Here is a 15,763-nt window from a genome sequence, read left to right as displayed (position 1 = left end):
CGCTCTGTCCCCAGGGCTGCACTCCTGTGGTGAGATGGGGCAGTGCCTGTTTCACTGGCTAAAGTAAAGCACTTAGCTGACCTCTCCAGTGCCCTTTCATCGGCATCATGTACAAGGGCAATGCAGTATGCAATATCCAGCTTCCTCACACACATATACTGTTATTAAGCATTAAGATTTTCATCACTCACGGGAACACACTCCTGACCCTCTGTATCCCAGCAATTCTGGAACTGAATCATTTAGACAGATTGAATATTTAAACACACTTCTTCCTTGCAGGAGCACAAACTGAAAACGCTTTATCTGTCTGCATAATTGACACCACTCACACAATAAGTAAGTGTTTGTGTGTGTGTGTGTGTGTGTGTGTGTGTGTGTGTGTGTGTGTGTGTGTGTGTGTGTGTGTGTGTGTGCATATGTATGTGTGTGTGTTCATGTATTTGATTGCATATATGTGTATGTCTGTACAAATAGGAAGGCATGTTCAGCATGAAGTTGCATGATAATTCTCTCTTGATATTTTCCAATTATACTGCTCTAAAACAACACTTATTAAAGAAAAAAAGAGCTTCTATGCTACTTTCCCAAATGACTCCCAAAACATTTGAATATATTCCTTCAAGTAAGTGATATCATACTTTTTTTCCATAGTGCTGGTTTGAATACCTGAAATTTCACATGCAAAACTATAATCACCAAGGAGCAGTCTTTTTGTCCAACTCATATTCATATTCAAATCTCTCTCTCTCTCTTTCTAGCAGAAGGCATCTCTCTCTTCCTATGTAATATATCCCCATTGTTGAACTAATAACATTTCAGTCATTTTGAACATTTGAATTATAGCATTTCTCCTGTAGGTAATCCTTGGAGAAGCCAATCAGCCATCACTTAATCTAGTGCAAGTCAAAATGTCCTCTTTGTTGGACAGCACTTCAGCTGGAGTTCAAAACTCGGACACCAAGTTAAACCAAATTTAAAAATGCACCAATCAGGAGTGCATAATAATAGAGAGGCTGGTACCCAATCAGGATGTAGTGGGAGTAAGGTACAGGGTAAAGGTACTCAGCAATGTTCTCCACAGACTGAAGGTCTGGTAGATTTACACCCACTTAATTATGAAAGAGTTAGGCATGAGAGAAGTGAAACAGATCACTTAAAACGGCCCGCTCAGCCCTCTGTAATGTCTGTAGAGGCCCACCCTAAAATACAGTTACTCTCGGCTCGGTTGTGTGTGTGTCTGTGTGTACGGCCTAGTAGGCTGATCTAGTGCTTCTCATGTGAGGCGTCAGAAGCAAGTATACTATGTCATACCCACAAGGAAAAGACGTACTCATACAAACTGTCTGATTGAATTACATTTGAAAACCCAGCTCTCCCTATACATGTGTGTTTATGTGTGGGAGGTCTTTAATATCATGGAGCACCTCAAGCCTCCATCAACAGCTCCATTTCAGTCTAACACACTGCAGATGTGTGGGTGTGGGTGGGTGCAGGTCACTGCTTTTTTGCTAGACTCCAGAGTTCACCAGTTTCCCAAGAATTTCAGGAATTTTGCTCCAGTTAAAGATGTGTTCCACTACAGTGACACATTCTCCTAGCATACTCCCAACTGCAGCCTGGGAAAGTAACCTAGATGCAGACAAAGGGAAAGAAATCATATTCTCAGAAGTTACTACAAGGGTGAAGTTTAACGTCTGGCTTCTAATAGATAAGACATTCCTCTGGAATGGAGCATCAGTCCCTAGAGCTTACCAAAGTCAGACACACACACACACACACACACACACACACAATCAGATTCTTCTATTTCTCATCTGCACTGTGTGTGTGTGTGTGTGTGTGTGTGTGTGTGTGTGTGTGTGTGTGTGTGTGTGTGACTGTGATTTTGTTTTCTCCCATTTAAGGCACACACAATGAATGTGCTGCCCTACTACTCCACTGACTCACATGCTTAGATAGGACACGCTGAGTCAGCATTATCTCTCTCTCTCGTTCTCCTTCTCTTTCTCTCTCTTTTATTCTCACTCCCCTTACCCCCACCCCATGGCACTGGTGACTAGTACACTCTGAAAAACTTTTTTTTTTTTTTTTTTTATCTGTGAACATGATACAAAGAGACATTTGCCTTGGATATGTTCATGGACTGCTACAATAAATTTACCTCCAGGCCAAATATGTATGTGTGTTGACCCACTTACTACAACAGTGTGAGAGAGAGACCTCTCTAGTTGGCAGGTTAGCAGGTAGAGAACTATGCTACAACATGTCAAGAATTTAAACTCTATGTGTGTGTACTGCTGTAATACATGATATACTCCAGATGCAATTCTGTTCATCCTCATTTGAATTAATGCAATGTTCTACTAAACAAACTGTAGTATATTTTGAGACCCCCTCATTCCACATAATGTCTCGTCTAATCCATTCATGTGTGTTTGGATGTGTAGAGGCTCAGGAAACTTGGGCTTTGTGTGTATTTCAGGCCAGATGGTAACTGAGCTATGCAGTGAAATTACAGCAAGGGAGATCTCATGCGTTTGAAGTGCTCACATGTGGGTGTATGTTTTTTCCACAGACATAACTAGAAACACATTTTTCTCCCACAAGACAGGCAGACACATACATACAGAAACAAAGAGGAGGGAGAGAGAGAGAGAGAGAGAGAGAGAGAGAGAGAGAGAGAGAGAGAGAGAGGAGGAGGTACAGAAGTTATATGGTGACTATTCCCAGGGCCTGTGGTCTCCAGTCATGTAAAGATTGGCTCCTTTTGCTGTTTCATACTGTATGCGGAGTTATAACTCTCTGTAGCCTTCTGAATAACACACACACACACACGTACTTTACAGGCACTCAACATATAGAGTAGGTTGGGTAATGGTTCTCAGTGGTCCAATACAACACACACAGCAGAATGAGAACACTGATGAAAGCAAGCCCTCATTCCCACTACATCAATCAGAGGTGATTTGTGCTGTCCACTGATGCTGCAGATAGTTTAATATGCACACCTATACCACTCAGCTACACTACGTACAGCAATAGCTATGTAAGACAATAGGCTATTACACTAATATATGGCATGTTACGCTAGGCCTGAGGTCCTGCTTTCTACACCTGGTCTTACTCACAAAGGTCCAGCATATAGAATTACAAAAAGTTACACACACACAGACACACACACACACACACACACACACACACACACACACACACACACACAGTAAAAGAGATGATTTCAGAGGCTGCAGAGGATGCTTGATGTGATATGTGATTTAAAGCAGAGACGTAACCACCATGACTGTCCTCAGCACATAACCCCCCCCCCCCCCCCCCCATGGTCCCTGAGCCACCCACAGCACAGCGGGCGAAGACGCAGCAGTCGGCATAAGGTATAAGGTGTCATGGTTTGGCCATGTTATTCTCATATGTTTTGTAACTGAGTTCTGAATGAACAAGTATAACAATGAATAGGATATGATAACATATTCCTTTGTAGTATATTATAACATGTGCTATATTCTGTTTTCTGGCAGATTTGTTTTTGTTTTCATCTTAGGCAGAGTTATGTGTTTTCATCTCCTAAACAGGTGGTTTCTGGATAAAGGTGATGAATAAGTGTTTTCGGTCCTGTTTAGTGAATTAGCCTCCGACATTACTTGTTTTCATATTAGATGACTTTCACAACAATTTGCCGTTCATGTCACAGGAGATGCTGCTGGGTTAGTCACACTCTCGCTGGGTTTCTGTAGCGGACAGGACTGACTCCATCTTGTATAAGTTAAAAGGCCAGTTCTCTTTATATGTAATTCCAGTGATGTGGGTCACACTCTCCCCCCCTTTTAACTGCTGCCCACATTTCAAAGACTACACATCATACATCATCATCCTTTTGCCCACTCCACCATTCTTCTACTCAACTGATGCTGACCCTACAACCTGTCCTGGCATTCTCCCAGGACAGCCCACTAAAAAACAATAGTAGCTCTCCACCGACCATACACCCAACTCTGAGTGCCAGCCTCAGGCAACAAGACAGAAACAACCAGACTCTGCAGCCTCTAACAAGAACCATATTTCTTTTAGAGACAAGGGGAGAGAGAAAGAGAGAGAGCGAGAGAGAGAGAGAGAGAGAGAGAGAGAGAGAGAGAGAGAGAGAGATAGATAGATAGATAGATAGATAGATAGATAGATAGATAGATAGATAGATAGATAGATAGATAGATAGATAGATAGATAGATAGATAGATAGATAGATAGATAGATAGATAGATAAAGCCATTATATTTATGTCATTAGAACAAATGGTAAATTTCTAGGAACATCTTACATATAAATTTACCTTCAAACTGTTCCCCGTCTATCACTATATGACATATATCAGTTTTAGCACAGTTTCTGTTTAATGGAGCATGTATGTCACAGTTTCAGCACAGCTTGTTTCATGGGGCACTTTGATCTCAAAAGAGGCATTAAATGACTCTGTGCATTTAGCCTGGAGGGGAGGACGGAATGGGCTTTTTGAAGTTTATTTTAGAACTCCTCTCCTCCAATCAAAACCGTGTGAGTTTGGCCGTTCCCATCCATTCTGCCATGCCCCCAGTTCATCTCGGTCTTCCTTAGTCTAAATGTTCGGATCTCTGTGTTCTCTCTCTCTCTCTCTCTCTCGCTCTCTCTCTCTCTCTCTCTCTCTCTCTCTCTCTCTCTCTCTCTCAAACAAGAGGCCCTTGTGAGTAAGTGTTCGGACCTGGGCCCAGAGGAAGCAGCCAATAAAGCTAAAATATGTAGAATCGAGCTCAGAGATCATGAGGGACTGTTTGAATTGGACAGGCGTGTTTCCGCTGTGGCCTGTCTGCCAGAGGCAGCACCGAGCTTGACAGTCCTAACGGTTGTGACACTTGCTCACCTCAACTCAACTTTCTGAAAATAGCTAGTGTTTCACTACATCAAAGATCTGCTCATGGAGAGGCATTGGGACCATTTTGGGTTTTTTTTTATCCCTGACTACATTGACTACATAAATGACAATGAGGTCCACAGCCTCATTAACTGAACTCCAACAGTAGCATTGAACTCCTATTCCAGGTTTGTTTGCTGATTTTCAGTATTGAAAAGTAGGCTTACTCTCTGAGCTCTCCTTCTTTCTCTTTCTTTCTATGTGTGTGTGTGTGTGTGTGTGTGTGTGTGTGTGTGTGTGTGTGTATGTGTGTTTAAGAAGTCAGAAAGCTGGTAAAAAATATCCATTCATGCAGTATTGTTCTTTATAACTACACTGTGGTAACAACAGTATAAAAACATCGATCTTGATCTTTGAGGGGATTTACATGGAAATTCTAGTTCCATTTTAACATAAACTTGGCAAGAATCTGATACCATATATGCCATGTGGCTTGGTCTGATGTGGAGGGGGCAATTGTGAGGATTCATGCACAGTGGATACTGAGGTTGGACCATATAGCCTCCAAAGGACTTTTATCAGACTGAAAGCACATATCCACCTGGATATTTGTACCAGTATCACGCAAATGATGACAGCTGGAGAAACATTAACACTGCAGGAGCTGATTCAACACTAGGTGTTAATTTGACACTGGAGTTTTTATTGTGCAGACATGGGCGACTTGTCATAGACATTATTTGCACTGCATTGTGCAGGACACGGCGCGACGTTTTACAGTTTTACAGAACATCAGAATTTGTATTCTGCATTCATGTGCCGTTAAGTGGAGAAGGGTGTGCGCGCACAGTCACTCATCTCGAGTCGGTTAAAGCATTTTACCCTCTCGTCAACGGGCCAAACCAAACGAGTGGCTAGGGTAGTCCGAATTAGAAACGTCGGAGCGGAAGGAGGCGGGGTAAAAGGAGGGAGAGAGGGTGAAACCCTTTCCCACATGTTTTTGGCGTTTCTACTGCAAATCCAGATGTCGGGCTGATGGCTGTTGGTCTGCTTCTTTAAATCGTGCACAACCGTCTGCAGCTTCATATAACCGGGGTCTGCAGTTTACTCTCTCACCTCCATCCCTCCTCCCCCTTCAGCCTCTTTTCTCCTACCTTACAAAAGAGACGGGCTAAAATTATAGCCGTGGGAAGATTACCCGACTCTAAAGGTGATTCAAAGCGCGTTTGGTGATCGGTTCCCCTCGCCGTTCGCTGTTGGTACGTCCTCGGTTTTGTATGATCACAACATTTGCTGCACGCCGGTGTCACAAAAGCGGCGGAGGAGGAGGAGGAGGAGGTCGGGAGGCTGTCGAGGGGAGCCGCTTCTCCGATGAATAGTGCAGAGCTGCTTGCTTGGAAGCTGGCCAACGTCCCTGTGAAAAGCGCGTTGAGCGGAGTGATGGGATGCCTTGGCACTGTTGTCAATCCGGTCTGCATGCAGTGAGCGAAAGCGCTCGGGCCGACTTCGCGAGCTAATACAGCAGGCACAATGGAATGGATGCTGTCGATGATTTAGGCCGGGAAAGAAACGTCCTTTTGGGGGAATTAATGGTCTCTGCGTCTGGATTAATAGAGAGAGGACATATAATTGAGCAAGTCAGAGAAATTCATGTCTGAGGATCCTTGATATTGTGAAGGTAAGGTTAATCACGTCGGTGTCTAATAACGTTATCTGCCCGCTTGTTTCCATGGATGGATAGCTAGCTAGCCAGCCACGCTAGCTGACTTTCCCTAACGGAAAGCCTTGTTAGTTATCTGGGTATGCCTTTACGATTATATCCTGGCCAAAATACAGGAACACAATGAAGAGAGTTACGCTATGATAGCTAGCCTGCTAGCGTGCCTAACAACCAAAGCTGAAGAGTAACGTTATCATCATTATGCATTTGTCACGGCCAGTAGAGGCAGTCCAAACTACCATGACCACGGCGATGGCTCTCCCTAGGTTAGCTATCCTGCCCTACCTGTGTAAACTGTGCATGTAATAGAGCAATCCGGCTAGCTGGAACTATATACTATGTTACCCAAACGTAGTTTGTCAGTGATATCCTCTTATAGTTACAAATGAAACAAATATTTAATCTTTTGAAGGATGTGTGCCGATCATTCCAGAAAGGCTACTGACCTGCACGAGCTGTGACTGTGTGTGCAAGGACAAGAGTTTACATGCCAAGTTGTGTCGTTGTTGCTAACTTATCTCCTCTCCTTGCTTAATATTGGTCTTTCTGATTCATTTATTGCACTGGATTTATAGTGAGCTGCCTAGCGGACGTGCTGGACTCATAATCAGCTAAAAAACCGTCCTAATATAGGGGGAAGCAGCAGGAAATAAACTCATTTGGTTGAATCCGCTCGTACACAATACATGTGTCTGTTCATCCTTATTAGAGTTCATTCAGTATTTAATGGTTTCGGTGGCTAAAGTATAGGCTCGTTAGAATGTAATTTTGTGCGTGTATTTGGGCAAAAGCTCAATATAAACAGCTTTATAGGTCTTGGGGAGCTTGTTCTGTCAGGTAAGTGCGGTGTGGCGGAGGTCTTATTGTGCTGCAGTCTTACTCCCTCAGCCCTGCACTGCAGGGCAGCCGTGTCAGCAGCTAATGCCAGCTACCCCTATTACCCATCCTGAATACTGACAGCGGCGTGGCCCGCCTTCTCAACATCGCAGTGAAGCACGGACAAAAGGTGATGGAGGTGTTATATCTAGATCTTTTAGGTCGTCTTCGTGAAGAGATGCTTATAGAATATTGAACATGACGCCAAGTACCTTGAGTCTTTGTTTTTCGGAAGCTCTGTGGTGCTATCCCAGGTTATGCTTATCAGTACTGAATTTAGTGCAGTTATCTCCTGATGATACCTTAAAAAGGGCACTGACGTCAGCATTAAATCTGCATCAGGGTGGTCTTAGCAATGTCTTAGATGCTCAGATTAGAATAACTTTATGGATTGCAGCCTGGTTCAAATACTCTCAGTTTGCCCTGAAATTCACTGCGTTGTTCGCATTGGCCATTTGTGCTGTTTTATTACTGAAAACTATAATAAAGCCATAACGGCTCACTTTTAGCGTATAATAAACCCCTGAGCATGTAATGATATGTAGTTGCTAAAAATTATTATATATATATATATATATATATATATATATATATATATATATATATATATATATATATATATATATATATATATATATTGTGTGTGTGTGTGTGTGTGTGTGTGTGTGCACAATTCAACTTGTCATAAATCATTTGGCACCTATTGGAAGAAGTTAGCCTACTTATTATTATATGATTACAGCCAGACTTCTGACATTATATAGTTAATGAGTCCCAGTCATACCCAGAGGCACACGCATACCCACTAACACAGCACTCCCTGCAGCCTAGCAGGTTGGCAGATTGTAAACCAGCAGTATGGTGCCTTTCCCCTCCCCCCACAGGCATTACACAGAGGCTAATGTCCAGTAGGTGTGAGACTTCGAGCTGCGGTGTGGATCGAGTTTTGTGAGATGGTCCCACCACTGGAGTGTGACCCGTTTTCAGCATATTTGGCAGTCTCATCATTGTGGAGTTCTGAAGGAGTTTCTGACACATAGCTTTGTAGTTTTCCTGTCAGTTTTGATATGATCTGGATTGAAGACATGACTTTGGTGTGACTTTGCACGCTGTTGGATGTAGACAGAAGAGAATGCTTGCTAGACTAATTCCTCATGCTTCATAAACTCTAGTGCTGACTTGTCAAAGAGTTTGGCTTGGCCTGAAGAGTATCATTCAGGCCAAAATGCAGTTGGTGTCTCAGCTTGTGCTTCCAGTTTAGTGCTTAAAAATGCCCCTGCTCAGAGGAGCTCAGAGCAAATGCCTAAAGGGAGGCATGTGCTCGCAGCTTTAGCCAGAGACTGATGTTTTGGTGAAGTGATAAAATAAAAAAAAACATATTGGCTCACTCACTGGGGTTAGGCTCACTCACCGGAGCTGTTCTCACTCACTGGGGTTAGGCTCACTCACCGGGGCTGTTCTCACTCACTGGGATTAGTCTCAATTCACCCACACTGCACATGCTCTGGGGCTGGTCTCACCCACCCGTCTGTTCACAGTGGCTGATTGCTCATAATGATTTACATATATCTTGAACTTTAACTTGCAGCATGCATTCAAAGCACCTGTCTTGCATGAAGAACAGTAATCCATCACCAGTGGGGAGGATAAATATGTTTAAGGAGTTCAAGATGGAAGGTGTAACTTAGGTGGGTTGTGGAGGAGTGTATGGGATCAGAAGAAGAGGGGAAAGAGCAGTGGGCAGAAACGTTAGCATGGCTGAGAGAAATTTGCCAGCTCTCTCTAAAAAAAAGCACCACTTCACAGGTCAATAACAAACTTGCACAGTAGTGTTTAGGCAGAGATTCTGAGGAGGGCACACTTCCTGTCTTACACATACACACAAACTCACATACACATACTGTAGTCATGGATGATTCCATACACTTTGGTAATGTTACTGGTCATGCCGGTCTCTGTAGTCTTCAGCTGTTTAGACAGGCATGTTTAGAACCTGGGAGGGGGAGGAAGAGAAGAATGGAGGGATGTTTTGTCCTGCAGTACCCCCCTTCCTTAGTGGGGAGGAAATATGAGCCCTCCTGCTTTTATCAGCTCCATTGTTTGTGCTCCTCAGGGAACAGGGCTTCCTGAAGGAGGCCGAAGAGCGCCGCGTGATTCCGAACTCGGCTCCTATCCCTCCGCACTCAGGCAGACAAGCATTTAAGGAATCTCACTCAGTTCTTCCCCCCTCGTATTTTCTTTTGAACTTGGCCTATATGGGGGGTGGAGTTAGAGAAGCGCGTGAGCGTTTGTACTACCAGTCCAGGTGACAGTGAATGATTCTTCACTCGTGTATCCACACAGGACATAAGGGGAAACAGATGGGAAAGAGTGAAGGAATAAAAGGAGGAAGAGTATTTATTCACACTGATGTTCAACTGAGAGGAAGATGAGGGTTCAGCATTGCCAGCATTCTTCCAAGCAACGCTACAGGGTTGGGGGCAGGGCGCCAAGCAAAAGAGAGTAAATGCAAATGTGAGTGATGCAATCAGCATATGTTTGAATTTTAATTTACACAACCTTGACTGGTTTGCCAGTCAAAGCAATATCGCAGCAGGCCTGTGTTCTAATGCCACAGCAGTGTTCTGCCCCTCGGCGGTTTGTTTGCCAGATTGTGTGTATGTGTGTGTGTGTGTGTGTGTGTGTGTGTGTGTGTCATCTGCCAAGGATGTTTACCACTTCACACAGTAATAACAATGTGAAACACAGACACACACACACACACACACACAAAAGATTTGTGAAAGAATGTGGAGTGATGTGCAGCCAAAAGACAGGAAAAAAAAATCAAGTGAAGGTAATTCCAAGCATGTTTGTGTGCTGCAAAGTGTGCTGGCTGCATAATTGCAGCCAGAGGCAGAGGAAGACTTCTGAAGATAGTCGTGCACACATCCCCCAGAGGGAGGACGCACGGTCAGTCTGTGTAGATTTGACTTTATTTATTTCTGTTTTCCTGCTGCTCCTTTTTAATATTAAAGACATGCACTCGTCCATGTCCTTGAGCAGAGCGGCCACGATGAAGTCAGTGCGGCCAGTCAGACCTTCCTCACGCCACGCTGGTGGGCTGTTCAGTTGTCACTGGGGTCATCCTCACCAGTCAACAGCAGTGGACTGGATTATAAAAAAATGTATTCTAGAATTCTGGAACTATAATACCAAAGCTAAGAGTTTAGGCCTAAGTTATGTTTAAGGCTAGATATGTTAGATAGTTAACAACAGTGATTGTATGTGTGTGTGCCTGCATGCGTGTGGGTGTGGATGTGTGTGTTTCTGGTTGAGTGATCTGTTGAAGGCTGCTTTCTGGATGAATGCTCTGTAGCTGGGCATTACTGATGAGTGTCAGCCCCTTCAGACCCTAAATGGACAGAGTATGACTAAGGACAGTGGCTGTGAAAAGACAGTCACAGGTTTGTGAAGTCTTCCAGGCTTTTGTGTTTGGTTAACAATACCTCTACTAATGAGACTTTTATCTAAAATTGATCAATTGTATATATGTATATAAAATACATACATACAATACATGGATATAAAATAGGAATCTGCTTTTTTTTAGTCTATTCTGTGGACCTCTCTAGTGCTGAGAGGAGAATTGATCAGTGCAAAGGTAAACAGCCTCACATTAAAATTAAATGCAGCTATATTTACTAGCAGAACACACAGTGTGCATGTGTGTGTGTGCACGTGTATGTGTGCGTGCGTGCGTGTGTGTGTGTGTGTGTGTGTGTGTGTATGTGCGCGCGCGAGCATCCATGTGTGCGTGTAATAAAATATTACTGTTGTTTACCGTGCCACATGGGGCCACATATTGTATGGTGGCTGTTTGGTATTATGTACAACAGCACACACTTCCATATCTTAACATCTCCGGTACATCTGTTGTTTGAATATGGCAGCAAAGTTGTTTATGGGAAATACTGCATGGTGGGAATATTTCATTTAAGCCTGATGGGACATGAATGAAACTGTGGTTCTCCTGATCTGTGTGTGTGTGTGTGTGTGTGTGTGTGTGTGTGTGTGTGTGTGTGAGCACTTGCGGGCACCAGAGACAGAATGAGAAGGGGAGAGGTAGAGGCGAGCTTGTTTGCAATGATAATTGCTGTTTCCGTGTAGAACTATAAAACTGCTAGGTTAATGTGACTGTGCTTGATGCGGCATGCAGCACATTAGGCTGCACTGCAGATGGAGACCTACATGAGCTGAGCCAAAGGAAGAGGCATGTGTGCTTAGCATTAGCCGTGAGCCAGGACAGCAGTCAACACAAGACTGCTTGTGCAACACTTCCACTTAAATGGTAGTTTGTTTTTGTGTATTTGTGTGTGTGGGTGTGGGTGTATGGGTGGGTGTACCTATGTAAGGAGAGTTTCCGTTGCGGTTTTGCCATCTTTTCATGATGACCCAGTATTTGCTGCTGCTGTTTTTGTTGTTGATGATGAGGTTACTGCTATCGGTGTGCAATGGTTAATCATTCTCTCCCTCGCTCCCTCTCTCTCTCTCTCCCTCTTTTTCTAGATGACGGAGGGGCGGAGATGTCAGGTCCATCTCCTGGACGACAGGAAGCTGGAGCTCCTTGTGCAGGTCAGTGGCTCGCACCCAGTAGCAGTCTGCTAGAGGGGACGTGGGGTGATGCAGGGACACCCTACAGCCTCGTGTCCGCCCACCTTGCCTGCCTGCAGTATTGCACTGCAGAATAAAGGAGGTGTGAACTGTGTGGTTTTATGATTGCTATCTCAGATTTCCTCTCACTGGTCTGAGAAGGGAAATCCTCACTGCTCCTCTGAGAGTTAATTACCATCTGCGAGGGGGGGGGGTCTTTGTGTGTGTGTGTGTGTAGGTGTGCGTATGTGCATGAGTGAGAGATTAGAGCCCTGTTTTATAATGTTTCCTTGCACACTGTTGCATTTGTCTATGGTGCAATTCGTAATTAATTAGACAGAGGCACAGTTGTTTGATGAACTCCACCACATTGGATTTGAATGGAAACAGTGGCTATGAGGTTAAGTGCAGAGGCTGAATATATTTACATTTATATTGTGTGGCCTATATAGGAATCGCACCTGGTTTTGTAAATGTACTTAAGGCAAAACCCCCCAAAACAAGGTGGAATGAAAATGACTGCATGATTACAAATGACAGAGTAACTACAGGCCTGCCAGAGCATCACTGTGTGAATACACCGAGGGTCTATGATGTCTGGGCTCACACAATGCAAGCAGCCCTCTCTCTCAAATGGTTTCAACCAAGTCCTGCATAAAACTATATTGTCTGGTTATTTGTCCAGTTAGTTGTGATGTCCTCAAATGGAGGGACTTTTGTATAAAAAGGGCTTGTATGGTTCTCCCTGTTTGATCTTCAAATCCAGTGAGGGGGATTACAGAGCCAAATCAACAAAAAATTGTGACAATTTCCGGTTACTTATGGACACAAAAGAGTGTGTGTATAATACAAGTGCTCCTGTTGAAAGGCAGGACCTTCTAGAGGCCCTCTGGCACATGTATGTTGCCATAACAACCCCAATCAGCATCTACCACTTTGATTTAACCTCCAGTCAGTATGCTCTGCACCCATTGCATGGGCCAGCTCCTCCTCATTGAAATCAGTCAGCACAATCAGGCCCAGTCAAGAGTTCTGATAGACTCCAATGAGTCTGTCTCTCATGTCCTGCTCAGGCCATGAAAGCATAAACATAGTTTCAGCACAACCTTAACGAGCGCACTTTCTTCTCTGCTGCCCTCATCCCTATCACACACACACACACACACACACACACAGAGACACAGGACATCCCTATTCATGAGGAAAACACAAGCCTATGGTGCTCTGTATTCTTTCTAGCCTTCCATGCCTGACAGAATTAAATGCACTTATGCATATCTTCATCAGGTTGTTTTCTCTCTCTTTCAGTCTACCTCTCTCCACCTTTTCTTTCTCTCCCACTCTCTCTCACGTTCTCTTTTCTGTCAGCCCTTGTCTGTCAGATGTGATTTGCTAAGCTGAGCCGATCCCTCTAGACTCCAGCATGAGTTGAACGTACTGAAATTGCTCTCTCAGCTGCAGCTATATCATATCTTGGGCCCTGCACCTCTATTCTTTTTTCAGTCCTTTACTCCACTCCCTTTGAAGTGCTGGATGACTGAGTTTGATTCAGGTTCTGGCCTTGGTCTGATGAGCAGCGAGATCAAAGCGAGAGGGAGAGAACCGTTTTAAAAGTTTAGTGGAGAAGATGAAATGCTCAAAGTGCTCAAATGGGCGAAAGCAATTGAACTGAAAGAGACAAAGAGTGGCAAAGTGTTAAAACAACCACGACTGAGTGCTGGATCTTAGAAGTGGACATCTGGGCTGATCCCTGCCAGTATGACATGTGAGTGTGGCCCAGTGTAGATTTGTGCTGTGAGTGTGGATCGGTGTAGGCTGGTGCCAGCATGAGTGTGGATCGGTGTAGACTGGCGCTGTGAGTGTGGATCAGTGTAGACTGGCACTGGAGTGTGAGAGCCATGGACCCCTCTGAGCACATCCTCGCTGAACCCCCCACTGAGACAGGCGCTTCTTTATGGGCTGCAAACAACCAGCTCCATTAACACATAACACTAACACGTGGCCTACTTTCTCTCTTAGTTCGTTCCCTCCTGAGAGGCACCTTCTGCCCATGAGAACTTCCTTCACCAGTTTAATGGCACTCAGTATTTACTAAGCAAAGCAGGCCCAGGATTTAGTGTACTGGGATGCTTACAGTAGCTATGTTTACATTGACTCTCCCTCTCTATCTCTACTCTTCTGTCCCTGTCTCCTCCTTCTTTCCCTCTTCTCCTCTCCTCTTTGCTTTTTCTCTCCATTTCCCTCTCTTTCTTCCCTCTTTCCATTTTTCTCTCTCTCTGGGGGCTGTAGAGGGACTGCAGAAGGCTGTTCCCTTAATACACTACACTACCTCACTACAGCCTCCCTCAACTCCTGCGTGACTTCTGTCAAAACTGGAATCCTCTACAGTTCAACTGGATTCCAAGTAGCTCCAACCAGTGCAGCCACACGGCAGCCTCCACAAACTCTTCTTTAACATGACCACACATCAGATAGCGCTGGCAAAAAGATGGACACTAGAGGAAGTGATGAGCCATGTCTGAGCCTTGTCTTTTGGATGGGCGGTGTACAGAATTCTGGCCGTCATCGAGCCAAACTCCTAGTACATAATGGAAGAGCCGTTTGGAGAGGCATAAGATCGTACTGCCTGTAAGTTTAGGCTAAGGCCTAACACACCCACACCCAAACCTGCATACACACACACACACACACACACACACACACACAGAGACACACATATATATGGATATAGGCCCCTCGCTGTGATTTTCTCTCTGGAGTCTCTTTTCACTTTTTCCTGTTCCTCTTGCTCTTTTTCGCCTCGCTGGAGTTGTCCCAGGACTCTGACATTTATATTGGCTTATACTGAGCTTACACTGTCCTACACACACACACACACACACACACACACACACACACACATATGGTAGCACTCTGACATTTACACTGGAGGATCTTACACAATGCAGATCAAGAGTCTGTATTTAACATTCAGGCCTGTAGCTTGGGGTGAACAGTCCATGTGTTTCTATATGGTTTTAAATTGGCTTGATTTGACCTTGGGTGTTTTGCTGATAATTGGCGGGGGTGTGGGTATTCAGGTCAGACTGTAATGTCTCTCAGGAGCTTTTAAAGACATTGTCTGTGTGCACCTGTGTGATTGTTAGGGATTGTAAGCTAAGTTTGGTGCTTATATCTGGCTGCTCTGTGTGTTCTGTCCAGGAAAGGCTGGCTGTCTCTAAAATGTCCTTCAGCAGGCTGTAATCTTTGCACGCTATAATTTGCTTTAATGGTGGCATTAGAGACAGAAACTCCTTGCTGTATCTGAAGAATGTTTGTCTTCTGTCCTGTTGAGGCTTGACGTATTAAAGTGTTTGTACATTCCCTCTCTCATTGTCAGGGTTTTTTTGCACTATAATTAAGCCTGCGTTTGTGCATGTGTGCACGTGCGTGTGTCTGAGTGGTAGTTCATTTAAGCACCTAGGACTACTGATCTTTAGCTTTTGTAAACCTAGTGCTTACCCAGGCAGTAGGAGCTTCCTCTGGTTGTCAGTGACAAACAGACCTCCTCACTCCAGTGCTCGTAAAGAGACAGCTCCTGCTTTGTCCTGCTGTGTCGTCGGGTCTTGGTGCATGAGAGTCTCCCGGTCCTTTGAAGG

At 44.4% G+C, this 15,763-nt stretch overlaps 1 protein-coding gene across 11 annotated transcripts in view; it reads left to right on the top strand.

Annotated features, from left to right (window-relative positions):
* frmd4a (FERM domain containing 4A) overlaps positions 1-15,763 on the top strand; it is a 99,252-nt gene that overhangs the window by 56,327 nt on the left and 27,162 nt on the right. For 10 of the 11 annotated variants that reach the window (XM_035525512.2, XM_035525513.2, XM_035525517.2 and 7 more), the window contains exon 2: positions 12,042-12,107. In XM_035525512.2, coding sequence (XP_035381405.1) covers positions 12,042-12,107 — 66 coding nt within the window. Of the gene's footprint in view, positions 1-6,192; positions 6,576-12,041; positions 12,108-15,763 lie in introns of those variants that run through there. The other variant, XM_035525515.2, reaches the window with a different exon arrangement.

Source organism: Electrophorus electricus, chromosome 6, assembly GCF_041902795.1.
Source record: "Electrophorus electricus isolate QZ-2024a chromosome 6, ASM4190279v1, whole genome shotgun sequence".
Lineage (NCBI taxonomy): Eukaryota > Metazoa > Chordata > Actinopteri > Gymnotiformes > Gymnotidae > Electrophorus > Electrophorus electricus.
Note: the sequence above shows the minus strand (reverse complement) of the source record. Positions and strands in the feature narration are given on the sequence as shown.